The 27,874-nt window shown below is 36.3% G+C and overlaps 1 protein-coding gene across 7 annotated transcripts in view; it reads left to right on the forward strand.

Annotated features, from left to right (window-relative positions):
• Positions 1 to 27,874, forward strand: part of PTPRK (protein tyrosine phosphatase receptor type K) — a 582,621-nt gene that overhangs the window by 331,111 nt on the left and 223,636 nt on the right. For all 7 annotated transcript variants that reach the window (XM_057489274.1, XM_036903846.2, XM_057489272.1 and 4 more), the window contains exon 7: positions 25,616 to 25,909. In XM_057489274.1, coding sequence (XP_057345257.1) covers positions 25,616 to 25,909 — 294 coding nt within the window. The remainder of the gene's footprint in view (positions 1 to 25,615; positions 25,910 to 27,874) is intronic.

Genomic DNA, 27,874 nt, shown 5'->3' on the forward strand with positions numbered 1-27,874 from the left:
TATAGTGTAGATACAGAAAATTGTGTATTAAAAATATAGCTTGAAAAATGTATAGCTTGATGAATTTTCAAATGAAATGTGCCTACAATCCATATCAAGGAATAGAATATTATCAGTACTACCAAAGGCCTCCACCCAGCACACACCTTTTCTAGTCACTAACCACACTTCCCCAGGGTAACTACTGTCTTCTACAGTAATGAATAACTTAGGTCAATAGAATTCTATGGTTTATACTCTTTTATGGCTTCTCCCTCAAACATTAAGTTTGTGAAACTCACATTGCACATCACTGTAGGTCATTGACATGATATAAAAATTCTGTCTTGAAACTTTGCCACAGTTTATCCATTTCACTGATGATAGGCCTATGATTTATTTTCACCTTGAGCTATTTATAATAATGCATACAAATATTCTAGCACCCAAAATTGAGGAAAAGATGTATTCCTTTTGGGGGAACCTATACCTGGAGTGGAATTTCTGGGTAATATGGTATGTCTATGTTCAGCTTTAGTAGGTGCTGGTAAGCAGTTTTTTCAATTTGTTGTATCCATATATACTCCCACCTGAAGCATGAAAGTTCTAGGTGCTCCATTTCCTCAATAGCACTGGGTATTACCCTACTTTCTGTTTTTAATTTCCTTGTGCTCATTCTTTCATGTGTTAGTAAATGCATTCATTCAACAATCATTGACTGATTGCCTGATATGCCAAGCACTGAAGACATGAACTCAAAAACAAATAATATAAAGTTCTTGCCTTATGGAGCTTAATAACTAAAGAGAGAGAAGAAGAAAATATAGATAAATCTATTAGCAGAACAGATACACTTATTTCAGGCTGTGGAGTGTATGCTGACTTATAGACACAGTAATAAATGAACTGAGATTGTAAGATAATGACTTTTGCTAACTCTATAAATGGAGAAAGGTTGCTCCAGGCAGCATATAAAGGGTAGTGGTGGATAAAGAGATTTCCCTGTAGACAATACAAGTGGCAAACATGAACATGTGGTTAGAATTGAAGAGTAGAAAAACGTGAGACTGGACAGGTAAGCAGGGTACATTTCATGAAAGAACAGTGTATTTTAAGAACTTCACATCTTTCATTAGAGTTTACTTTCAATTTCTTAATAAGACAATGTTCTGTTAATCAACTTCTGCACAATAAATTACCTAAAACTTGCTGGTATAAAACAGTAAGAATTTTATAGTGCTCAGAATAGGACGGTTTTTCCCTGTCCTAGGATGTTTGAGTCGTTAGCTGGAAATGTGAAAATTGAACAGCTGAAGGTGACTCAAATTCCTGGAGGTGAGAATCATCTGCAAACTTCTTTATGCACATGTCTAGTATGTAGGCTGGGATAACTCCACCAGCTAATTTAACTTTTTTTTTTAAACTAAGCTATCATTGATATACATTCTTAGGGAGGTTTCACATGAAAAACATGGTGGTTACTACATTCACCCATATTATCAAGTACACCCCCGTACCCCATTGAAGTCACTGTCGATCAGTGTAGTAAGATGCCACAGAGTCACCACTTGTGCTACACTGTTTCCCCCATAACCCCCTCGACACCGTGTGAATTAATCATAGTACCTCTCAATCCCCTTCCCCTCCCTCCCCACCACCCCTCCCACACTCCATCCCTTTGGTAACCACTAGTCCCTTCTTGGAGTCTGTGATTCCTCCGCTGTTTTGTTCCTTCAGTTTTGCTTCATCATAAAACTCCACAAATGAGCAAAATCATTCGGTATTTGTCTTTCTCTGCCTGACTTATTTCACTGAGCATAATACCCTCTAGCTCCATCCTTGTTCCAAGTGGTAAGATTTGTTTCTTTCTTACGGCTGAATAGTATTCCATTGTGTATATGTACCACATCTTCTTAATCCACTCATATACTGATGGACACTTAGGTTGCTTACATATCTTGGCTATTGTAAAAAGTGCTTCAATAAACATAGGGGTGCATATGTCTTTTTGAATCTGAGAACTTGTATTCTTTGGTAAATTCCTAGAAATGGAATTCCTGACACCATGTGAATTAATCATAGTACCCCTCAATCCCCTTCCCCTCCCTCCCCACCACCCCTCCCACACTCCATCCCTTTGGTAACCACTAGTCCCTTCTTGGAGACTGTGATTCCTCCGCTGTTTTGTTCCTTCAGTTTTGCTTCATCATAAAACTCCACAAATGAGCAAAATCATTCGGTATTTGTCTTTCTCTGCCTGACTTATTTCACTGAGCATAATACCCTCTAGCTCCATCCTTGTTCCAAGTGGTAAGATTTGTTTCTTTCTTATGGCTGAATAGTATTCCATTGTGTATATGTACCACATCTTCTTAATCCACTCATATACTGATGGACACTTAGGTTGCTTACGTATCTTGGCTATTGTAAAAAGTGCTGCAATAAACATAGGGATGCATATGTCTTTTTGAATCTGAGAACTTGTATTCTTTGGGTAAATTCCTAGAAATGAAATTCCTGAGTCAAATGGTATTTCTATTTTTAATTTTTTGAGGAACCTGCATATTGCTTTCCATAATGGTTGAACTAATTTACATTCCCACCAGCAGTGTAGGAAGGCACCCCTTTCTCTACATCCTTGCCAGCCAGCATTTGTTGTTCCTGTTCTTTTCTATCTTGGCATCCTAACTGGTGTGAGGTGATATCTTACTGTGTTTTGTGTTTTAATTTGCATTTCCCTGGTAATTAGCAATGTGGAGCATCTTTTCATGTGCCTCTTGGCCATCTGAATTTCTTCTTTGGAGAAGTATCTGTTTATAACCTCTGCCCATTTTTTAATCTGGTTATTTGCTTTTTGGGTGTTGAGGCATGTGAGTTCTTTATATATTTTGGATGTTAACCTCTCATCGAATATGTCATTTATGAATATACTCTCTCATAGTGTACAATGCCTTTTTGTTCTGCTGATGGTGTCCTTTGCTGTACAGAAGCTTTTTAGCATGATGTAGTCCCATTTGTTCATTTTTGCTTTTGTTTTGCTTGCCCAAGGAGATGCGTTTAGGAAAACGTTGCTCATGTTTATATTCAAGAGATTTTTGCCTATGTTTTCTTCTAAGAGTTTAAAGGTTTCATGACTTACATTCAGGTCTTTGATTGATTTCGAGTTTACTTTTGTGTATGGGGTTAGATAATAATCCAGTTTCATTCTCTTACATGTAGTTGTCTAGTTTTGCCAACACCAGTTGTTGAAGAGGCTGTCATTTCCCCATTGTATGTCCATGGCTCCTTTATCATATATTAATTGACCATATGTGCTTGGGTTTATCTCTGGGCTCTCTATTCTGTTCCATTCATCTATGGGTCTGTTTTTGTGCCACTACCAAATTGTCTTGATGACTGTGGCTTTGAAATAGAGCTTGAAGTTGTGGAACGTAATCCCCCCCGCCCCGCCGCCCCCAGCTTTTTCTTCCTTCTCAGGATTGCTTTGGCTATTCAGGGTCTTTTGTGGTTCCATATAAATTTTAGAACTATTTGTTCTAGTCTGTTGAAGAATACTGTTGGTATTTTGGATAGGAATTGCATTGAATCTGTAGATTGCTTTAGGCAGGATGGCCATTTTGACAATATTAATTCTTCCTATCCATGAGCATGGAATGTATTTCCATATATTGGTGTGTTCTTTAATTTCTCTCATGAGTGTCTTGTAGTTTTCAAGGTATAAGTGTTTCACTTCCTTGGTTAGGTTTATTGCTAGTTATTTTATTCTTTTTGATGCAGTTGTGAATGGAATTGTTTTCCTAATTTCTCTTTCTGCTTGTTCATCGTTAGTTTACAGGAATGCAGCAGATTTCTGAATATGGATTTTGTATCCTGCAACTTTACTGAATTCAGATATTCTAGTAGTTTTGGAGTGGATTCCTTAGTTTTTTTATGTACAACATAAACATATGCAAACAGTGATGTTAGTTGAACTTTGTCCTTATCAATCTGGCTGGATGCCTTTTATTTCTTTGTGTTGTCTGATTGCCATGGCTAGGACTTCCAGAACTTTGTTGAGTAAAAGTGGTGAGACTGGGCATCCCTATCTTGTTCCTGATCTTAAAGGAAAAGCCTTCAACTTTTCACTATTAAGTATAATGTTGGCTGTGGGTCTGTCATATGTGGCCTTTACTCTATTAAGATACTTGCCCTCTATACCCATTTTGTTGAGATTTTTCATTATGAATGTATGTTGAATTTTTTGAATGCTTTTTCTGCATCTATGGAGATGATCATGTGATTTTTGTCATTCTTTTTGTTGATGTAGATGATGTTGATGGATTTTTTAATATTGTACCATCCTTGCATCCCTGGAATAAATCCCACTTGATCATGATAGATAATCTTTTTGATGTGTTTTTGAATTTTGTTTGCTAATATATTGTTGAGTTTTTTTTGCATCTATGTTCATCAGGGATACTGGTCTGTAATTTTCATTTTTTGTAGTGTCTTTGTCTGGTTTTGATATTAGAGTGATACTGGCCTCATAGAATGAGTTTGGAAGTATTCTCTCCTCTTCTACTTTTTGGAAAATTTTAAGGAGGATGGGTATTAGGTGATCTCTAAATATTTGATAAAATTCAGCAGTGAAACCATCTGGTCCCAGAAGTTTTGTTCTAAGGTGTTTTTTTGATTACCCATTCAATTTTGTTGCTGGTAATTCATCTCTTCAGATTTTCTGTTTCTTCCTGGTCAGCCTTGGAATATTGTGTTTTTCTAGAATGTTGTCTGTTTCTTCTAGGTTATCCAATTTGTTAGCATATAATTTTTCATAGTATTTTCTCATAATTCTTTGTATTTCTGTGTTGTCTGTAGTGATTTTTCCTTTCTCATTTCTGAATTTGTTTGTTTGTAGAATCTCTTTTTTTTGTGATAAGTCTGGCTAGATGTTTATCTATTTTGTTTATTTTCTCAAAGAACCAAATCCTTTCATTGATTTTTGTCTGTTATTTTATTGTTGATTTTTTTTACTTCTGCTCTAATCTTTATTATGTCCTTCCTCCTACTAACTTTGGGTCTCATTGACTCTTCTTTTTATAGTTTCATTAATTGTGAGTATAGACTGTTCATACAGGATTGTTCTTCTTTCCTGAGGTAGGCCTGTATTGCAATGTACTTACCTCTTAGCACCACCTTCGCTGCATCCCACAGATTTTGCCATGTTGAATTATTGTTGTCATTTGTCTCCATATATTGGTATATCTTTGTTTTTATTGAGTCATTGATCAATTGATTATTTAGGAGCATGTTGTTAAGACTCCATGTGTTTGTGGGCTTTTTTGTTTTCTTTGCCTAATTTATTTGTAGTTGCATACCTTTGTGGTCTGAGAAGCTGTCTGGTACAATTTCAATCTTTTTGAATTTACTGAGTTTCTCTTTGTGGCCTAGTATATGATCTTTTCTTGAAAATGTTCCGTCTGCACTTGAGAAGAATGTGTATCCTGCTGCTTTTGGGTGGAGTGTTTTGTAGATGTCTGTTAGGACCATATGTTCTAATGTGTTGTTCAGTGCCTCTGTCTCCTTTCTTATTTTCTATCTGATTTTCTGTCCTTTGGAGTGAGTGGTGTGTTGAATTCTCCTAGAATGAATGCATTGCATTCTGTTTCCCCTTTTAATTCTGTTAGTATTTGTTTCACATATGTAGGTGCTCCTGAATTGGGTGCATGGATATTTGTAATGGTTGTATTCTCTTGTTGGAGTGACCCCTTTATCATGTAATGTCCTTCTTTGTCTCATTACTTTCTGTGTTTTGAAGTCTATTTTGTCTGATACAAGTACTGCAACTCCTGCTTTTTTCTCCCTATTGATTGCATGAAATATCTTTTTCCCTCCCTTCACTTTTAGTCTGTGTATGTTTTGGGGTTTGAAGTGAGTCTATTGTAGGCAGCATATAGACAGGTCTTGTTTTTTTTATCCATTCAGTGACTCTATGCCTTTGTCTGGTGCATTCAGACTATTTACATTTAGAGTGATTATCAATCAGTATGTACTTATTGCCATTGCAGGCTTTCAATTCATGGTTACCAAAGGTTCAAGGGTAACTTCCTTACTATCTAACAGTCTAATTTAATTAAATTACTATGCTATCACAAACACAATCTAAAGGTTCTTTTTTTTTTTTCCCCCTTTTCTTCCTCTTCCATTCTTTATATATTAGGTACCATATTCTGTACTCTTTGCCTATCCCTTGACTGACTTTGGGGGTAGTTGATTTGATTTTGCATCTGCTTAGTAATTAACTGGTCTCCTTTCTTTACTGTGGTTTTATTTCCCCTGGTGACAGCTATTTAGCCTTAGCAACACTTCCATCTATAGCAGTCCCTTCAAAATACACAGTAGAGATGGTTTGTAGGAGGTAAATTCTCTCAGCTTTAGTTATCTGGAAATTGTTTAATCCTTCCTTTAAATTTAAATGATAGTCATGCTAGCTAGAGTATTCTTGGTTCGAGTCCCTTCTGCTTCATTGCATTAACTATATCATGCCACTCCCTTTTGGCCTGTAAGGGCTCTGTTGAGAAGTCTGATGATAGCCTAATGGGTTTTCCTTTGTATGTGATCCTTTTTCCTCTGGCTTCTTTTAGTAGTCTGTCCTTATTCTTTTAGTAGTCTGTCCTTATTTTTGATCTTTGCCATTTTAATTATTATATGTCTTGTTGTTGTCTTCCTTGTGTCCCTTGTGTTGGGAGATCTGTGTTCTTCCATGGCCTAAGAGACTATCTCCTTCCTCAGATTGGGGAAGTTTTCAGCAATTACCTCCTGAAGGACACTTTCCCTTTTTCTCCCTCTTCTTCTTTTGGTGCTCCTATGATGCAAATATTGTTCCTTTTGATTGGTCACACAGTTTTCTCAATATTCTTTCATTCCTAGAGATCCTTTTTTCTTTCTTTGCCTCATCTTTTTATTCCTTTTCACTAATTTCTATTTCATTTACCATCTCTTCTACTTCATCTAATCTGCTCTTAAATCCCTTCATCATATGTTTCATTTTCAACACTGTATTTTTCAAAGTTTCTATCTCTTTCTTGTATTCCTTCCTGAGGTCTTGAATATTTTTCTGTCACTCCGCAAGTGTGTTCATGATTTTTATTTTGAAATCTCTTTCAGCAAAATTGGTCAGTTCAGTTTCACTTGACCCTCTTTATGGTGTTTGTGGGATTTTGGTGTGAACCTGTTTCCTTTGGCATGTCATATTTGTATGTGGCACCCTCTAGTTCCCAGAAACTCTACTCTCTTGAGGTGCTCAGCACCTGGAGTCATGGTGGCAGTCACAGGGGAGCGCTGCTGGTGCCTGGGAGAGGAAAGAGCTGTTTCCTGCTTCCTGGCTGCAGTACCTGTTTCAACTGCCAGGACCAGTGGGCAGAGCATACAGGTAGAAGCCTCTATGCTTTGCACTTATAACTGCTGTAGGTGGGGCCTCCCTGTGGCTGGCCTGGTGCAGTGCCATGGGCAGCTGTTTTTCTTGCTAGTGCTGGCCTGGAGAAAGGCGCAGTAGGCTGTGTATCACTGTGGTGTGCCTCAGAACTGTGTAGCCAGCCAACTTGTTGGAGCGCCTGAGCTCCCAGAAGTTCCCAACATGATGGGCAGAGTGCATCCAGACAATTTTGTCCATGTGTCCTTTCTCCTGAGCAGCAAGCTCCATGCAATCATTTCCCCTTTAGCAGCCCTCTCACTGTTAGGGAGTCTCTCACATGTCTTTTGTTCCAGAGCATTCAGATGTTGATCCCTGTTTTCCACAAGCAGCTAGAATTTCATTCTCTCCTAGTATTCCACCAATTTTAGGTTTTCAACCCCACTGATCTCCAGAGCACCAAGTAATGTAGGTTCGTGTTCCCAGAGCAGATCTCCAGGGCTGGGTGTTCAGCCATCCTAGGCCTCCACCCCCTCCCCACTCTGTTTCTCTTCCTCCTGCCAGTGTGCTGGGGTGGAGGGATGGGCTTGGGTTCTACCAGATCATGGCTTTGGTACTTTCCTGTTCTGTGAGGTCTATTCTTTTCTCCCAGTGTATGCTGTCTGGCACAGCCGTCTTTCCTGTTGCTCTTTCAGAATTAGTTGTATTAACTATATTTTCATATTATTTGAGGTTTGGGAAGATCTCACCTCTCACGCCACCATCTTTAGTCCTCTGTTCCAAAACAACAGTGTCTCCACCAGCTAATTTACTTTTTAACATGGTGCCCCAGTGCTCTAAGAGCAAATGTTCCAGGTTTTAGTGAACTGAGGGGAAATGCATGCTGTTTTGGAAGCTATCCTCAAAATTTCATTCTCTTACTTCCTCTGTGCTCTACATATTCAGTCAGGGGGTCCAAGATTACTCAGATTCAACAGAAGGGAACACTGACCCCACGTCTTAGATAATTTTAGGCCATATTTTTGAACTACCTGTGACTATAGCATTTTATGCCTTCTAAAAATTTTCTGGTTTTCAGCTATAATATTGTGATAGTTGCAAAAACTATTCCTCCACTCTTCACCATCCCACCCAGCCATTCTGCCCTTAATTTGAATATTTCCCAGTTGGCACCAGGCTTAGTGGCACCATGGCTTAGTGGCCGTAGCGTTGACCGTTTCTCACCAAATGTCAATCAAATCTGACATTTGATTTTATAAAGAGAAGAATATAAATTTTTGATCAGTAAAGTATCTATTTAACATGATTTACATAAACATTAAAATTAAATAACCTTTAAAACAAGATTACCAATACCCTGGCACAAAGTAGTGCCTTTACATTTGAAACATATTGTTATGCTTTATTGTAGTACTACATCTGGCATACCTCTTTAATTTCCAAACTAACTTTCTTGACCTTTGCCCAATGTCAAACTCTTAATTTAAAACTGTAAAAGCATGATGCTTTCTTATCTTCATTATACTACTTAAAATAGTAGGCTTCCTTACCAAATCTTACTCATCTTAAGTCCACTGATGGGAGGTATTGTTTACAAGATTCTTCAATGCCCATGAAAATGTTTGAACATTTTACATATGTTTTTCTCCCTAGCAAATTTTTAGGTGACATGGTTAAAGTTGCAGGAAGATGAATAATTTGAAGTTCACAGAAAGAATATATGAGCAGTCTGGGTCAGTAGCATTTCATGTCCTATTTTTAAAAGGCATGATATTTAATCAAAGTAGAAGAGGGAGGTTTCTTGTCACTTTGTAACAGTAGCTGCAAAAGGAGAACTCAACCCCTTAGCTATGTAATTGCTTTACTTATGGCCCTGACACCCTTTATTTTACTAATCTGGAAACTTTCCCTTGCTGTGCACTGATGGTTCACAAATAGGACTGCCTCCCCATATATTATGTTTTAGATAATATAATTTTTTTTGATATTCTGAATATCTGTGGATGCTCCTTATGAAGTGGAAGTAGGTATGGTGGAAGGGAATGGAAATAAAAGGTTTCTTGCTAGCTGAGCTGTCACACTAGTGTAAAATGTCCTTGGTCAGGTAACCATTTACATGGTTAAATATCTTTAAACTGTCACCATCTTGTTATTTTATCAGATAGGTCTATAATTATTCTTGTCTGCTTTCTATTTCCATCAGATTATAAAGCTAGGTGTGGTGATTTTATTTTTGATGGCACTTTGACTACTGGGTACAGGTATTTTGGCCCATAAAGGAATGCTAGTAGAACTAAATGATTAAAATAATTATTCAGAAGCTCTTGTAATTATGGAGACTGCATGGATGACTCTATTTTTATGGCATTGCCTTTTTTTCATCATTCTACTGATACACTCTTAAGTTACCCATGAAAACCTGCTTTTCTTAGTTCAGAGATTTAAATATAAGTTCACAGAAATCTGTCCTCTGGTCCCCTAATTCAAGTCTCCTCTTTAACCAAGTTACCATCAGGAATAGTTGGAATCACTGACTGCATCTGTTGAACTAATTTCACATTAAAGTTTCTGTGCCTCCTGGTTTAATCAAGGGTATCTAATCCAATAGGATACATAATTGCTTTTTGTTTTGTTTAATCTCAAAATTGAGGAGGTATTCTGTAATTGCTAATTTATGTCATTTGTCCTTTGGAAAGAATATATATTAGGAACCTTCACATTACAAACCTGAGTTGGATCTGTATAAGCTAGTGACTGTTTGCTGTAAAGTCCCTAAAGAACTAATGCTTTTTTAACTGAAAAGCATCCTAAAATTATGACTGTTAATGAGTTAGTAGTGAATATATAAAGCATATTTTCTAGAGGAGTTATTATATGACTGAAGTCTTGTTCAATTGTTTTTACTATGTCATCACAAATTCTTTTTCTTTAAAAGTAACTATATACTTCCTATACATAAAGTGATATGTCTGGCTAAAAGATAGCCTCTTTGTACCTCCCAGAGTCATATATCAGTAACAGGTAAATAACAGTTCTCCTGATCAACTTTGGTAAGTAAAGTCTTGGATTTTACATTCCTGTGAAGCAGGGTTATTAGGGGAGGGAGTGAGTAGTTTCTCCTGATTCTGTTAATGAGCTAAGTCATTACACTGAAAAAATGACTATCTGATGCTGGCTACTTACACTAAAAACTCCATGCATTATTTTGAAATGATTTGGAATCAGCACAAAGTACACATTCATTATAAACATATCTTTATTATGCATTATATTACAATGAGTCAGCACAAGAGAGTATTTAGACCCAGGGATCAAGTTGCCAAACTTAGATTGTGTTTGGCTACAATTAAATGTTGGGAAATTCTTCTGATTGCATAGTTTTAAAATTTCTAAATTTGAAATTTAGGCTCATGAGATTTTTTTAATGTTTTATATTCTACATATGGAACACTCAGGATATTTTAAAGTGATGTTTTTTTCTTGATTATGTTACTGCATTGTTATTACGTGTGTGTGTGTGTGTGTGTGTGTGTGTGTGTGTGTGTGTACAGATGGATGGATGAATATGTAGAGAAAGGAGGAAGAGGTATTACAGAGATTTTGCTGTGGGTTTTTTTTATTGCTATTTCTTGGTTTACTGGAGTCAGCCATTGTGTCTTATTATGTATTAATGTAAAATGAATATAAATGGCGTTACTCCAAATCCTTTCACCCAGAACCAGGAATGGAATACCTGTGTAACCTAGGCATATTTAACATGTTACTGGACTGTATATTGTTGTCAAACATAGTTCCTCTCCTTTCTACTACCATTTTTTCTCCCTCCTCCCTCATAAAAATGACTGATGAGGTGGTGATGAGATTACTGTTTATGGCCCTAGAACTGAGAGAGCCCAACAAAGAGCTGAAGGCTCTTCAGTTTTACTGCTTACCTGATTGTTATTCTTGGAACTAACTGGATGTTCTTTCTGTGAAATGCATGAACAATTTCAGCTTTGACTAAAACTGAAATGAGGGGTTAAATGGCCATAAGAGATATCTTTGATATTAGCGTCTGACTCAATCAAAGGGATCCATAATTTTCATCCTGGCATAAGTGGTTTGCTGCCATATGGATTGTGGTACTGATGGAGGCTTTTGTAAACTTGTTGAATTATTGCAATAAAATCGTAATTCTGAATCAATCCATTGTCTAGATATTAATGAGGCAGAGTGTAGTTTGGGGACAAAATGAGATAAAAATTCCTAGTTATCTCACAGTTAGATTATATGGGCTAAAGAGCAAATAAACTTCACTTTTCAAAGTCCCTTCACCTTTTCATATCCCTTAAATGTGAACCTAACCCTGTTTTTAGTTTCTACTGGCAGATTTATACCAGGGTGCTGCTGCTGAGCCTTTTCATTTCAAGCAGGTAATAAAGTTATTACACCAGTATTTTCAAATCAAGATGTATAAAATGCCATGGTAATACATAGGATATAAAATACAATGTGCAAAATTTGCAGTTTCATTGCTGAAATGATTCTTCTTATTTCAGCTCTTTGGTCAGCAGGAAAGAGCCATGTCACTGAGATTAAAGACTATAATTCTACAGATCTTGCAGATAAAAAAGATGAATATTTAACACACAAGGATTGAAAGGCAAAATACCTGTTTAATATGAGCAATGGCATATTTAATATCATATTTAAGTTTCTGTTCGAGAAACTCAAGTTATTTGTATGTGTTCTAGTTATTACTGCAATTTTGTATTTTGATAGCATTCCTGTTTGATACGGTGTGTTCAAACTTTAATACATGTAGGAATTTTTTCCTCACATGGAAAATCCTTTAAAACATAATTAATCTGATTTGACTAAAAGACAAAAAAGAATTACTATACAAGTTTGTATCTGTGCCTTTTTTTTACAAGCTAGATAAATCATTTGATGCCACGTGGTTACTAAGCAATTGCTTAGAAAATGTTCTTTTTGTTCCAGTCAACTAACTCCTTTAATTAAATAGTAACATTTTGTAGGTGCTGTGTATCAATGTCAGAGCAATTGGCTAGCTACATGGTTCAAAGCTCAAGGTGGTAAATCTTCTATTTTGAGGACTTAATTTCATCATCTGAAAATAGATTAATCAAATTAATAAACTCATAAGAGTTTTCCTATTGCCATCTCTAAATGATGATTCTCAACCTGAAGTTGTAGTCTACATTTTTTATATGGAATAGATAGAATTTATAAATTTATGGATAATTTTTCTTACACCAGCATGGGTAGCTTCTTTTCTTCAAGGTGTTGTTGAGCTAGTCATTCACTGTATATATTATTTAATATATTGAATATTACAGATACTGAGGATGTAATGATAATTAAGTTTTATGAACACATTACAGATTTTATTGGAAAATAGAGATAAAAGAAAAAGCAAAACCACTCATGGGCTCACAGTTCCCCTGTTACCGCTATTAGCTGTTTAGCATATTTCCTTCTGGTGGTAGTTGGTGGTTTTCAATTTGGGTTTTTGTTTTTTCTCCCTAGAGATATACTTTTTACTTTACAAATGAAAACTCTAATAAACTTAAATATCCAGATATTCCCTGACATTTGTTATATAATCTTCACAACCTGAGTTCTTGAAATTGTGTGACATACTGTTGCATATACCGTAAATATGCATCCCTATTTCCTATTGAGTATTTTGATTTTTTTTCTTTTCTAAACAAATATTTAGAAGAATTCTTTACATTATATTCCCAGAAGTAGTATTACTTTAGTTCATGAACATATTTTTACTTACTGATATATATTGGTAGATTATTTTCCAAAAACATTTCACTTGTCTATAAGCAAGCTCTCTACATAAATGCTCTTTTAACTCTAATTAACCATGGTTAAGCCCATATAAATAAATAATCACCTGTTCAGGGATTGTATCCTCTACTTCAAAATTTTGGTCCAGTGTTCTTTTGAGAAATGGAACTATAAGTGATGTAAGTTTAGGTAAGAATAAGCTGTGGATTGCTAAGGGAAAATAATTTTTAACATTGTTGTGGTGTTTCTCTAGAGGAGGCTACTTGTGTTTTAGACTGGAGAATTCTTCATTTTGTGGGACTGTCCTGTGTATTTCATGATCTTAAGTGATCTTGGCCAAACCCACCCAAGGCCAGTAACACTCCTTAATTATTTGAACAACTGCTCTTAATAGAGACCTCCTTGGAGGGAATGAAGAAACTCCTAAACTCTTGTGTAGCTGGATATAATTAATAGTGATAAAAAATAAAACAAGAATATATATAACTAAATGAGGGCTTTGAACATTTGGTTGATTTTTTTTCACTTTATTTAAGACATTTCTGCATACTTACAGAAATCATATATGCTTATTTCTTGGTTCTCAGAAGTATTTTTGCATGTGTGGCACAGTAGATACTCTTTCTATAGTTTACCATAACTCTATGGTAATACCCATCTAATTTTCATGGACATGATAATAGATAACAATACTCTTTTTGATTGATACTTGGTCTAGATGCTGGCCTAGGAGCCGTGGGTTTAACAACATCCAAACTTTGTGATCTTTTAGCATTACCTTTGACGAGTTCAAACTTATGAGCCACCTAAATGATAAGACTTGGAAAAAGAAAGAAGTCTATCAGTTGGATTATTTCATTTAAAAAGGGATTTTAATTTCTTAAATAAAGAAATCCTTTGACTTAACAAAATCTATAAGTGCATAAATGTGTAAACTTAATTAAAATAGTATTTTACCTAAAAGATAATTTATAGAATTTACTGACTACATCATTGATATGAACCAAAATTGTAAGATGGTAGCCAGAAGAATGAATGGAGAAGTATTTAGCTGCCCAAAGTATCTGTTAGGACTGGAAATCTGAAATATCAGAGAAATAACAAGAGTGAAAAACCATGAAAGAACTATTATTCTTATCTATTTATCTATAATAGCATTCATAAAATATGAGTGCAAGAGAAACCTTGTTAAATGAATATGAAAGTTTTTCATTTGTGTATTCCATAGTTTAACATCTAAGGAAAAATGAAACAAATTATATTGCCATACATTTGATATTGAATGGCCAAAGAAAATGCTTCTAATTATCTGTAACCTGCTTTCCATTTTTCATGAGGTGAAAGGCCATCTTCTGTTTAGTAAGTTATTATTCCATGTTTCTCAAGTAACATTAAATTCAATTGTTATCTTTGAGGTGTGACTTAAAATCATTTAAAATCATTATAGGGACTTAGGTCCCAAGATGGCGGCATGAGTAGGACAATGGGAATCTCCTCCCAAAAACATATATACTTGTGAAAATACAGCAACTACAACTAATCCTAAAAGAGAGATCAGAAGACACAGGACAACAGCCAGACTACATCCACACCTGTGAGAACCGAGCGCCTGGTGAAAGGGGTAAGATACAAGCTGCAGCCCGGCGGGACCCGAGCGCCCCTCCCCCCAGCTCCCGGCGGGAGGAGAGGAGTCCGAGCGGGAGGGAGACGGAGCCCAGGACTGCTAAACACCCAGCCCTAGCCATCCGCACCAGAGCGCAGACACAGTGCATACGTGGGGTGCTGGAAACAAGGGAAGCAGGACAATAGGACCTGTGAGTGGGTCCCAAAGCCGGCGCCCCTGTGACAAAGAAAAGCGAGTGCATTTTGAAAGTCTTAAAGGGACAGGGACCCCACAGCTGGACGGAAGCATCCCAGGTCACAGTCCAGCAGCTGGAAATTCCAGGGAAATCTGGGCGCACTAATCGCCTGGGCAACAGCTCTGAGACCCATCACGGAGGTAAACAGCCAAACAGCCCCCCATCCATTACTGCTCTGGGGCCCCACCATAGCAGAGCAGCAGCCTGAGGCTGGCCACGCCCTCAGCAAGGGAGCTTCCTCCATACCAGCCGGGCAAGATACAGAGACCCAGTCTACACGCAACTGCCCAACACAAGCCACTAGGGGTCGTAGTTGTCCCAGTAAAGAAAGGCCAGGAGCAAGTGGAAAGAGGCTTGACTCTCCCAGCTGATAGATGCGTCAATAGCACTCCACTGCACCTATCAACATGAAAAGGCAAAAAAATTTGATCCAGACAAGACTAACCCAGACAGCTTCAGCATCTGCTACATCTTCCCCTGAGAAGGAACCTGGGGAGGTAGAATTAACCAGTCTTCCTGAAAAAATTCAAAACAAAAGTCATAACCATGCTGATGGACTTGCAGAGAAATATGCAAGAACTAAGGAGGGAGAATACAGAAATAAAACAAGCTCTGGAAGGACTTCAAAACAGAATGGACGAGATGCAAGAGACCATTAATGGACTAGAAAACAGAGAACAGGAACGCAGAGAAGCTGATGCAGAGAGAGATAAAAGGATCTCCAGGAATGAAAGAATTTTAAGAGAACTGTGTGACCAATCGAAACGGAACAATATCTGCATTAAGGGGTACCAGAAGAAGAGGAGAGAGAAAAAGGGATATAAAGTGTCTTTGAAGAAATAATTGCTGAAATCTTCCCCAAACTAGGGGAGGAAATGGCCTCTCAGACCACAGAGGTACACAGAACTCCCATGACAAGGGATCCAAGGAGGGCAACACCAAGACACATAATAATTAAAATGGCAAAGATCAAAGACAAGGACAAAGTATTAAAGGCAGCCAGAGAGAAAAAAAAGGTCACCTACAAAGGAAAACCCATCAGGCTATCATCAGACTTCTCAACAGAAGCCCTACAGGCCAGAAGAGAATGGCATGATATACTTAATGCAATGAAACAGAAGGGCCTCGAACCAAGACTACTGTATCCAGCACGAATATCATTTAAATATGAAGGAGGGATTAAACAATTCCCAGACAAGCAAAAGTTGAGGGAATTTGCCTCCCACAATCCACCTCTACAGGGCATCTTACAGGGACTGCTCTAGATGGGAGCACTCCTAAAAAGAGCACAGAACAAAACACCCAACATATGAAGAAGGGAGGAGAAGGAATAAGAAGGGAGAGAAATAAAGAATCATCAGACCGTGTTTATAATAGCTTAATAAGTGAGTTAAGTTAGACAGTAAGATAGTAAAGAAGCTAACCTTGAACCTTTGGTAACCACAAACTTAAAGCCTGCAATGGCAATAAGTACATACCTTTCAATAATCATCCTAAATGTAAATGGACTGAATGCACCAATCAAAAGACACAGAGTAATAGAATGGATAAAAGAGCAAGACCCATCCATATGCTGCTTACAAGATACTCATCTCAAACGCAAACACATGCATAGACTTAAAGTCAAGGGATGGAAAAAGATATTTCATGCAAACAACAGAGAGAAAAAAGCAGGTGTTGCAATACTAGTATCAGACAAAAGAGACCTCAAAATAGAGAAAGTAACAAGAGATAAAGAAGGACATTACATAATGATAAAGGGCTCAGTCCAACAAGAGGATATAACCATTATAAACATATATGCACCCAATACAGGAGCACCAACATATGTGAAACAAATACTAACAGAATTAAAGGAGGAAATAGAATGCAATGCATTCATTCTGGGAGACTTCAACACACTACTCACTCCAAAGGACAGATCCACCAGACAAAATAAGTAAGGACCCAGAGGCACTGAATAACATACTAGAACAGATGGACCTAATAGACATCTACAGAACTCTACATCCAAAAGCAACAGGATACACATTCTTCTCAAGTGCACGTGGAACATTCTCCAGAATAGACCACATACTAGGCCACAAAAAGAGCCTCAGTATATTCCAAAAGATTGAAATCCTACCAACCAACTTTTCAGACCACAAAGGCATAAAACTAAAAATAAACTGTACAAAGAAAGCAAAAACGCTCACAAACACATGGAGGCTTAACAACACGCTCCTAAATAATCAATGCATCAATGACCAAATCAAAATGGAGATCCAGCAATATATGGAAACAAACAACAACAACAACACAAAGCCCCAACTACTGAGGGACGCAGGGAAAGCAGTCTTAAGAGGAAAGTATACAGCAATACAGGCATATTTAAAGAAGGAAGAACAATCCCAAATGAATGGTCTAATATCACAATTACCGAAATTAGAAAAAGAAGAACAAATGAGGCCTAAGGTCAGGAGAAGGAGGGACATAATAGAGATCAGAGAAGAAATAAATAAAATTGAGAAGAATAAAATCATAGCAAAAATCAATGAAACCAATAGCTGGTTCTTTGAGAAAATAAACAAAATAGATAAGCCTCTAGCCAGACTTATTAAGAAGAAAAGAGAGTCAACACAAATCAACAGAATCAGAATAGAGAAAGGAAAAATCACGATGGATCCCACAGAAATACAAAGAATTTTTAGAGAATACTATGAAAACCTATATGCTAACAAGCTGGGAAACCTAGGAGAAATGGACAACTGCCTAGAAAAATACAACCTTCCAAGACTGACCCAGAAAGAAACAGAAAATCTGAACAGACCAATTACCAAGAATGAAATTGAAGCGGTAAACAAAAAACTACCCAAGAACAAAGCCCCGGGCCAGATGGATTTACCTCAGAATATTATCAGACATACAGAGAAGACATAATACCCATTCTCCTTAAAGTTTTCCAAAAATAGAAGAGGAGGGAATACTCCCAAACTCATTCTATGAAGCCAACATCACCCTAATACCAGAACCAGGCAAAGACCCCACCAAGAAAGAAAACTACAGATCAATATCCCTGATGAACGTAGATGCAAAAATACTCAACAAAATATTAGCAAACCGAATTCAAAAATACATCAAATGGATCATACACCACGACCAAGTGGGATTCATCCCAGGGATGCAAGGATGGTACAACATTCGAAAATCCATCAACATCATCCACCACATCAACAAAAAGAAAGACAAAAACCACATGATCATCTCTATAGATGCTGAAAAAGCATTTGACAAAATTCCACATCCATTCATGATAAAAACTCTCAACAAAATGGGTATACAGGGCAAGTACCTCAACATAGTAAAGACCATATATGATAAACCCACAGCCAACATCATACTGTACAGCAAGAAGCTGAAAGCTTTTCCTCTGAGATTGGGAACAGGACAGGGATGCCCACTATCCCCACTATTGTTCAACATAGTACTGGAGGTCCTAGCCACGGCAATTAGACAAAACAAAGAAATACAAGGAATCCAGATTGGTGAAGGAGAAGTTAAACTGTCACTCTTTGCAGGTGACATGATATTGTACATAAGAAACCCTAAAGACTCCACTCTGAAACTAATAGAGCTAATATCGGAATTCAGCAAAGTTGCAGGATACAAAATTAACACACAGAAATCTGTGGCTTTCCTATACACTAACAATAAACTAATAGAAAGAGAAATCAGGAAGACAATTCCATTCACAATAGCATCAAAAAGAATAAAATACCTAGGAATAAAACTAACCAAGGAAGTGAAAGACCTATACCCTGAAAACTAGAAGACACTCTTAAGAGAAATTGAAGAGGTCACTAACAAATGGAAACTCATCCCATGCTCCTGGCTAGGAAGAATTAATATCGTCAAAATGGCCATCGTACCCAAAGCAATATACAGATTCAATGCAATCCCTATCAAACTACCAACAGCATTCTTCAATGAACTGGAACAAATAGTTCAAAAATTCATATGGAAACACCAAAGACCCTGAATAGCTAAAGCAATCCTGAAAAGGAAGAATAAAGTGGGGGGATCTCACTCCCCAACTTCAAGCTCTACTACAAAGCCATAGTAATCAACACAATTTGGTACTGGCACAAGAACAGAGCCACAGACCAATGGAACAGAATAGAGTCTCCAAACATTAACTTAACCGAAACATATATGGTCAACTAATATTCGATAAAGGGGCCATGGTCATACAATGGGGAAATTACAGTCTCTTCAACAGATGCTGCTGGCAAAACTGGACAGCTACATGTAAGAGAATGAAACTGGATCACTGTCTAACCCCATATACAAAAGTGAATTCGAAATGGATCAAAGACTTGAATGTAAGTCATGAAACCATAAAACTCTTAGAAAAAAACATAGGCAAAAATCTCTTAGACATAAACATGAGTGACCTCTTCTTGAACATATCACAAATGCAAAAATGAACAAGTGGGACTATATCAAGCTGAAAAGCTTCTGTACAGCAAAGGACACCATCAATAGAATAAAAAGGTATCCTAGAGTATGGGAGAATATATTCGTAAATGACAGATCCGATAAAGGGTTGACATCCAAAATACATAAAGAGCTCACACACCTCAACAAACAAAAAGCAAATAACCCAATTAGAAAATGGGCAGAGGAGCTGAATAGACAGTTCTCTAAATAAGAAATTCAGCTGGCCAACAGACGCATGAAAAGATGCTCCACATTGCTTGTCTTCAGAGAAATGCAAATTAAAACCACAATGAGATATCATCTCACACCAGTAAGGATGGCTACCATCCAAAAGACAAACAACAACAAATGTTGGTGAGGTTGTGGAGAAAGGGGAACCCTCCTACACTGCTGGTGGGAATGTAAATTAGTTCAACCATTGTGGAAAGCAATTTGGAGGTTCCTCAAAATGCTCAAAATAGGAATACCATTTGACCCAGGAATTCCACCTCTAGGAATTTACCCCAAGAATGCAGCACTCCAGTTTGAAAAAGACCGAGCACCCCTATGTTTATCGCTGCAGTATTTACAATAGCCAGGATATGGAAGCAACCTAAGTGTCCATCAGTAGATGAATGGATAAAGAAGAAGTGGTACATATACACAATGGAATATTACTCAGCCATAAGAAAAAAAGAAATCCTACCATTCGCAACAACATGGATGAAGCTAGAGGGTATTATGCTCAGTGAAATAAACCAGGTGGAGAAAGACAAGTACCAAATGATTTCACTCATATGTGGAGTATAAGAACAAAAGAAAACTGAAGGAACAAAACAGCAGCAGAAGCACAGAACCCAAGAATGGACTAATAGTTACCAAAGGGAAAGGGACTGGGGAGGACAGGTGGGAAGGGAGGGATAAGGGTGGGAAATAAAGGGGGCATTACGATTAGCATGTACAGTGTGTGTGGGGCACGGGGAGGGCTGTGCAACACAGAGAAGACAAGTAGTGATTTTACAGCATCTTACTATGTTGATGGACAGTGACTGAATGGGGATGTGGGTTGGACTTGGTGAAGGGGGGAGCCTAGTAAACATAATGTCCTTCATGTAATTGTAAATTAATGATTCCTCAATAAAATTTAAAAAATCATTATAGGGTAGCTGGTAAGTAAATGCTTAAATCGTTTGGTACATTGATGTCATTCTTCCTGCTTTCAGTATCTACTCTCCATTCTTCTTCCTTCAGTACTTAATAGGTGCTGAAGAAGAAAATGAAAAAGCATGAAGTATGAACTAGTCAGTTTTTTTTGTTTTAACTAGACTGGATCAAACTTTTAATGAGGGGAATGATAAAGAAATTAAGTAACATTTACTTTGAAACAATTCATTCAAGTAAACGAATGATAGCAAATAAGAAAATATCTTTCTCCAAGGCAAATATTCTAATATTGAGTTTTAGAGGAATTTAGGCATGGTAAGGGAACATTGACTCCTGTAGCCATTTTGAGTAATGGTTTTCATCAGTCCTATTTTTATTCCTTTTGAAAAATAAATAACAATATAAATTATTAGCTCTTTATAATTTCCACTGCTTTAAACCTAGTTATGAAACTTCCCTAGAGTGCATTTCTCCTCACAGGCTTCCTACGAACTGGAAAGGAGGTAGAGCTGAGATGTCTTCCAGGTGGAAGGATCATAGTCCCTGTCTGTGGCAGGCTGAAATATGGCCCCAAAGAAATCAGGTCCTAGTCCCTGGAGCCCATGACCTTATCTGGAAAAGTGGTTGTTGGGGATTATATTAATAAGATAAGTGTCTTGAGATGGGGAGGGCATCTTGGATTACCCATGTGGACCCTCAATACAATGACAAGTGTCCGTATAAGCAAGAGGTTGAGGGATATTTGAATACAGAGAGAAGAGAAGGACACAGTATGAACAATGAGATAGAGATTGAAGTGTTGTGGCTACAAGCCAAGAAATACCAGCAGCCAGCAGATGTTGGAAAAGGCATCTTTTCTATAATAAATGGCTTCTCAACTAACGTCTTGGAGGAAGTGTGACCTAGTGCCACACTGATTTTGACCAAGTAATACTGAGTTGAACATCTAGTCTCCAGAGCCATGAGAAAATAAACTTCTGTTATGTAACGCTACCAAGTTTATAATAATTGGTGCAGAAGACATAGGAGACAAATGCATTATCAATGCTTGCTTCTAGGTGAGAGGGCTTATCTTGAGATGCTTTTTGTCAGTTCTCTTTGACAAGTAAGTAAAACAATTTCGGAGATAGGATTATAAGTCATTTAATTAATTTATTTAAAAAGATGAATATAGAGTGTCATCTGCCTTGGTATTTGCTTTGTCAACTGACTTTTTCTGACTTTGTGGCTTCTGTTTCTGATTTTGCATTTTAATAATCAACTGCATTTTAATAAGTGACACATGTTTGTTAAGTAGCATTATAATAGGAATAATTGGATGAGAATATACTTTCATAATGACTTGATTTCAAGACATTTAAAAAAATTACTTGAAATAAAAAAACAAAGCAATTTGAATGTATAATTACAATTTTATAATGGGTTTAGATCTAGAATAATGAATGCAAGCCATTAATTGAAAGTTAATTGGTAACACTGGCAAAGTTTATCTTGTATTTTGGGGATTGCATGCTTCAGTTAATACCTAGTTTTACAATTGGGATTTATTTGCACCACACACCTCTGGGTCTGATAGTGTATTAAGTTATGAAGAATATTAATATTGCTGAAGAACAATTACTTGTTCATTTGCTTACTGATTAAAATTCATACATAATTTATTGAAATGAATAGAGATTTTATAAATAAGCTTCCTTGATCTCAAGGGTCTGAAAACAAAATACACATGCTGATGCGAGGCTACTTTTCACCTCTAACATAAAAAATTTAATATGTAGTAGTATATTAGTCTCAGTAGTGCTAGGTTTCACTTATAATCATGCTGTTGATCAATGCATATCTAAGCTTCTCTGAATATTGCCACAGTTCCACATTTGAGTGGCTGCTTTGATTCCTGGACCGCACCCTTTGTTCACTTGACCAGAGCAAATGAGATTTAAAATTTAACAGAATGAATAGTTGCTCTTCTTCAGACTGAGAACCTGATTACACCAAACCAATTTCTTCATGTTTACAAAACACTAGTGTTGAAAATTAATATTTGGATTTAAAATTTACATGCACTCTAGCAAAACCAACGCAAAGCAAAACAGCATCAAATATAGGGCTTGTTGACACAGTAGAGATGCAAAGTTTAAAGAAATTCTTAAAATAATGCCTAGTTTACCAATAAAAATATAATTGCCAAGAAGTTAAAAAACATATTCACATTTACCCAGCTATTATGTATGAATTTTTTGAAACTAGATCTCCTGACTTTGAATTTCATTTTTTTATATGCCACTTCCTTAAAGATAGAAATGGTAAAGAAATATGCTATACTTTTTTCACTTGTTTCTAATAATATGTTTTATTGTAGCTTTTTCCCTTTCCTATTTTCCCTGTCATCTTCTGGTCTCCTCTTTGGTTTTCTCCTTATTTTCCATGGCATTGGTGTGCAGACTTTTGATAAGTGAGATTTAACATTCAATATACAATTAGATCAAGTCAGAATACCCACACATTTCTAGATTAACAAGGTTTTGTTATTTCTAATTCATTTGACAAATTGTTCCATCATGTTACATATCAGACTTCTTCAGGTTGTTGCTCAGCCATAATATGAGTGAGGCATGGCTACTCTGAGTGAGAACTCCAGTAAGTTATGAATCGAGCATAATTTCCTACTTAAATTAGTCAGTACATGAGCCATCTGGAATGAAAACAAACATTGCACATATGAGGCAACTCAATTTTATTAGCAAAATACAGACTGCTTCTTAAAATATGTGCAAGATATAGTCTGGAAAGTATTTGCACTTTTTTCTATTATGTTCATTTCTCTAAGTTTCATATTAGTTAAGGTTTAGAAAATATATCAACTTTCTGCCTACCTAAACTTTATAGTCTTCAATATAAAAGTTATTAGACTAGTTGGGAAAATGTAATGATATGAAATGTCTAGCTCTTTCTTTAGCTGATAAATGAAAATTCTAAACTATTTTGGTTTTATTTAAGCTTTTTCTTTTGTAATTTCCCCGTTAAGTCCGTTTTGAAAATGGTAATAGTTCACTCCTTATGCAATTTTTTCTATATATTGTTGATAAAGTTTTCAAACTGTAAGGAAGAGATTTTGTAGTGAAAGTTTAAAAATCAGGTGTTAAGAACTACTTTTCTATAGAAATAACTCTAAATGGAAACAGTTTATATAGCACATATATTATTTTATTTGATCTTAGTTTTATTTTCACTTTAAACAGGAGCATAGTGGAGCACAAATTCCTAGGGTTCTACCAATAAGTAATTTGAAAGCTGTTGCTTTAAAGAGCCATGATTATTGATGGGAGTAACAAAATTCTTCAGATGATTTGGGATAGGAAAAAAATTAGTGTTACTCACTAGATGCTCTCCCATCTGTTGTCCTTTAGTATCTGTTTGTTTTATTCATAACTATCATTTAAAATAATGAATTTGTTGATTTATTGTTACTGAATCTCCCTTGCCGTATTATATGAATACCCAGTGTGTACAACAACCTAGAATTTAATAGTTACTCAATAAATACTTGAAAATGACTAGAGATCTAGGCCAGCAAGTCTTTCTCCTTATTTTAGGGGTGTTTGTAACTCAGAGTTTTATAAGGTGGAAACTATACTTTTATACAGTTAGGGTTAAAGGCAAATCCTGGCTACAACTGAAAACCCTTGCTTCATTAAACCTGTATCCATAGGCAAAATCTGTCTTTGAGCTTTTTTGCATTGTGTATTATTCCAGCATGCATTGCCATTAAAATAGAAAATGCAGTTTGAAAGATATTGGCTGTCTGTTCTTAACTTCCCTCTGTTTGCATCCTCTCCAGTCCACCCCTACCAGGGAGGTGAAAGCATTGTGTGTGGTTGCATTTAATAGTTTTCCTTCATATGATTTACTTTAACTCTTTAAACAACAAAAAAAAATCCTTTAAAATAACTTTTAGGAAGTTACTACTTTAATAAGTTTAATACTTTCCTTTAAAGTCTTTCGGCTTCCCCAAGAAGTATTCTGTCAGACATTCAGAGACCCCCACCTAGTCACAATGTACTGTCAGAACTTCTTCATGACTTAGTATTCCCCATGGACAGGCCTTACAGAAGAGCTACAGCTGTGGACTACTTTATAAAGTCCAGTATCAAATCTCAGCTACATTGCTGTTAAGGTTAAAAAAAAGACAAAGTGCTGCAATTCATCACTCAGCATTATTATAAGCTCAAACATTGAAATAATGTTTCCCAAAGTTTCTTTCAAGAAAATATCTGAGCTATCCCAAATTAAATAGCCATGTACCTTGGACGTCAGAGTTTAATATTTGATGCACTGCTTTATCACTCCCAAAGGTCAGTGATATATAGTGATGTGTGATTTGTCTTGGTGTAAAGTTTCATTTCTTACACTCTGAGGTGAGTAGGTAGAAACAAGTCAGTGCTGGGCATCAGCTTCTGAGCTCAGATTTTCTATTATGCCTTTCTCCTTACCTCACCTGGAGGAACTCTGAAGAAGTGAAAAACAAATCAAAATCAAAATGCTACCTGTCCATGTTTCAAAATGAAATAATGAGTTATAGCAGTATTCATTAATTTGGAGATTTGTAAAGTCTGAGAACTTCAAGAATGTAAAAGATCAATTGTATTCTGTTAGTAGTTAATCAGAGCTATCCATCTCTATTTTCTCTTTATTTACTTTATTTACTGTGTTACAGGTATATCCCCTGAGGAGGCATGTTTTTAATAAAAGAAAACTTGTGGTAAAAGGATCATGTCCCATTTGTGAACATATTTGCTCTTTATGAATCCAGTGCTCAGATCACTCATGGGCTGATTTTCTTTAAGTGTTTATTGTGTACTTCTAAATAATTCATTAAGCCTTTAGGCTTTGAGAGTTACTAATATACCCATGTATTATATAGCCTTTGGATTTGTAACTAATTAGGTTGTATATTCATCTTTCCTAGAACCACCGAGACCTATTGCCCCTCCCCAGCTCCTTGGTGTTGGACCTACCTATTTGCTGATTCAGCTAAATGCCAACTCTATCATTGGCGATGGTCCCATTATCCTGAAAGAAGTGGAGTACCGAATGACATCAGGATCCTGGACAGAAACCCATGCAGTCAATGCTCCAACATACAAATTATGGCATTTGGATCCAGACACCGAATATGAGATCCATGTTCTACTTACAAGACCGGGTGAAGGTGGAACGGGGCTCCCCGGACCTCCACTGATCACCAGAACCAAATGTGCAGGTAAGACTAACTTGCTGGCCATTTTGCCTAGTTCTGCATGAGGCATGGAGTACACATACAATATTGAAAGTTCTAATTGTTTGATACACAGTGTAGATGGAATTTTGAGTTCCAGTGAATTTGGTAAATCGTAGCATTAGTTATATCATAACTTGACTGATTTAGCAGCAGTATGTTTATTATTTATTCATTTATTCATTTATTTATTTATTTATTTTAAAATGAATCCACAATCTTTTCTTGCATGGTGATTTTGCTCAGCTTGCTTGTATTCAGCCCCAAATCCCTGATAGATGCAAGTGAAAGTATTGAGAGAGAAAACCTTTGCAGTTCAAGCAAGTGCTGAATATCTTTCCACCACGAGGAAATTGTCTCCCTTGATAGTTTTGTTACGGTCAGTGCAGAGGTCCTATCTGATAACAAGATAGGAAAAGTTATTCTGAACTAAGTCTGACTGAGATAACTCTTCTCTTCAGAAAGTACTGTTGTTGAGGATTAACTCCGTAGCTTGACAACCATTTGCAAAATACAGAGAGGTTTGCTTATAGTTTAAGCCTTGCTATTGTGCCTAAAACAGTGTAGTGAAAAAAAATAGCATATGGAGAAAATAAAAAGTGAAATTAACTGTAATATATAATAAGCATGCAACCTAATTCCTTATTGTGCCCTGTTGTTATACTGGGAGAAATTATTAGCTATTTATTAAAAGCCACTGAAAAGTTTAATCATCTACATTTATTAAAGTACATTTTTTAGTGCACTGTTTATTATTGAAAATAGTTTAATTGAAAGAGACTTTTTTCTTAATCCATCAAGAATTATGTTGAGACACCTGCAGAGTTAGTATATGGATCTATGCATTTAAGCATATAATGATTTAGATTCTGAAAATTACAAACTAAGACTGTGGGGATATATGAAAATGTAGATGCTTATAAAATGTCTTTTGTTTCTTGAACATCTGTTTAGCATTTACAGTATTTTGGGGCCACCCAGCAAGAATATAGATCTAAAATCAAAGCAAAACCCTGCGCAATTTCCCATATGTTGTTATCCTTAAATATTTTCTAATCCAACTAAATTTTTATATTAATATACTTTACATATACATTTAATGTTAATATATTATTTATATTTATAATATATATTTGTATATTTATTAATATACTATACCAATATATTTATATATTAATGTTGAAAGGTATTTACTAACAGGAAATTTAAATGCTTAATCATTAGTCTGAGATTTAGACAGTGGAGAGTCTACTAATTTGCTGATTGGTGTCTACATTGATCCAGTGGCTGAAAAGCATCTTAACCTGGAAGAGACTGGTTAAGTCCTCATGGCTCAGCCTAAATCACACAATTTGCTTTTCAAATTCTCTGTATAGCTCAGTCCTTTCGTGTGACAAATTATTCTTATTATAATCGATGAACTTTCTGAGGGAGAGACAAGTTGACTCCACAAACATCAGCTAGTCAGAGAAATAATTTAACGAGGAGACAATGTGGAACCTGAGAAGTAGTTCGCTTGGTCTAAAATTAGTGCCCCGTGATACCATGAAAAGATGAACAACAGGGTCTATTTGACTGAGGGTATTGCCAATGCATGTTTCCTAGTCAAATGACCTTTCCTATGTTAATCTTTATTAGGTATATACAAATTAAAATAATGAAAGGTAATTTACAGTTTCAGTGGTCTGCCTCTTGACTTCCTGTGCCCAAACTTCTTTCTTTAAATAATCTCATATCCTTTCTTAGTTTGTTCATTTTCATTAAAATAGACCATTGAAAATTAGCAGTACCACACAATGTATTGTTAATATAATGTAATTTTTGTTTAACCGAGGGATAATTTGAAATTGGCTTTGCTGTGAGGGCCAATGGTGATTGCAAGTAAATGTGATTGTGACTTAAAGTCAGTTGCACTGTATTAACTGGGTGAAAACAGCATGCTAATGAACA

Source organism: Manis pentadactyla, chromosome 12, assembly GCF_030020395.1.
Source record: "Manis pentadactyla isolate mManPen7 chromosome 12, mManPen7.hap1, whole genome shotgun sequence".
In the NCBI taxonomy this organism is placed as follows: Eukaryota; Metazoa; Chordata; class Mammalia; order Pholidota; family Manidae; genus Manis; species Manis pentadactyla.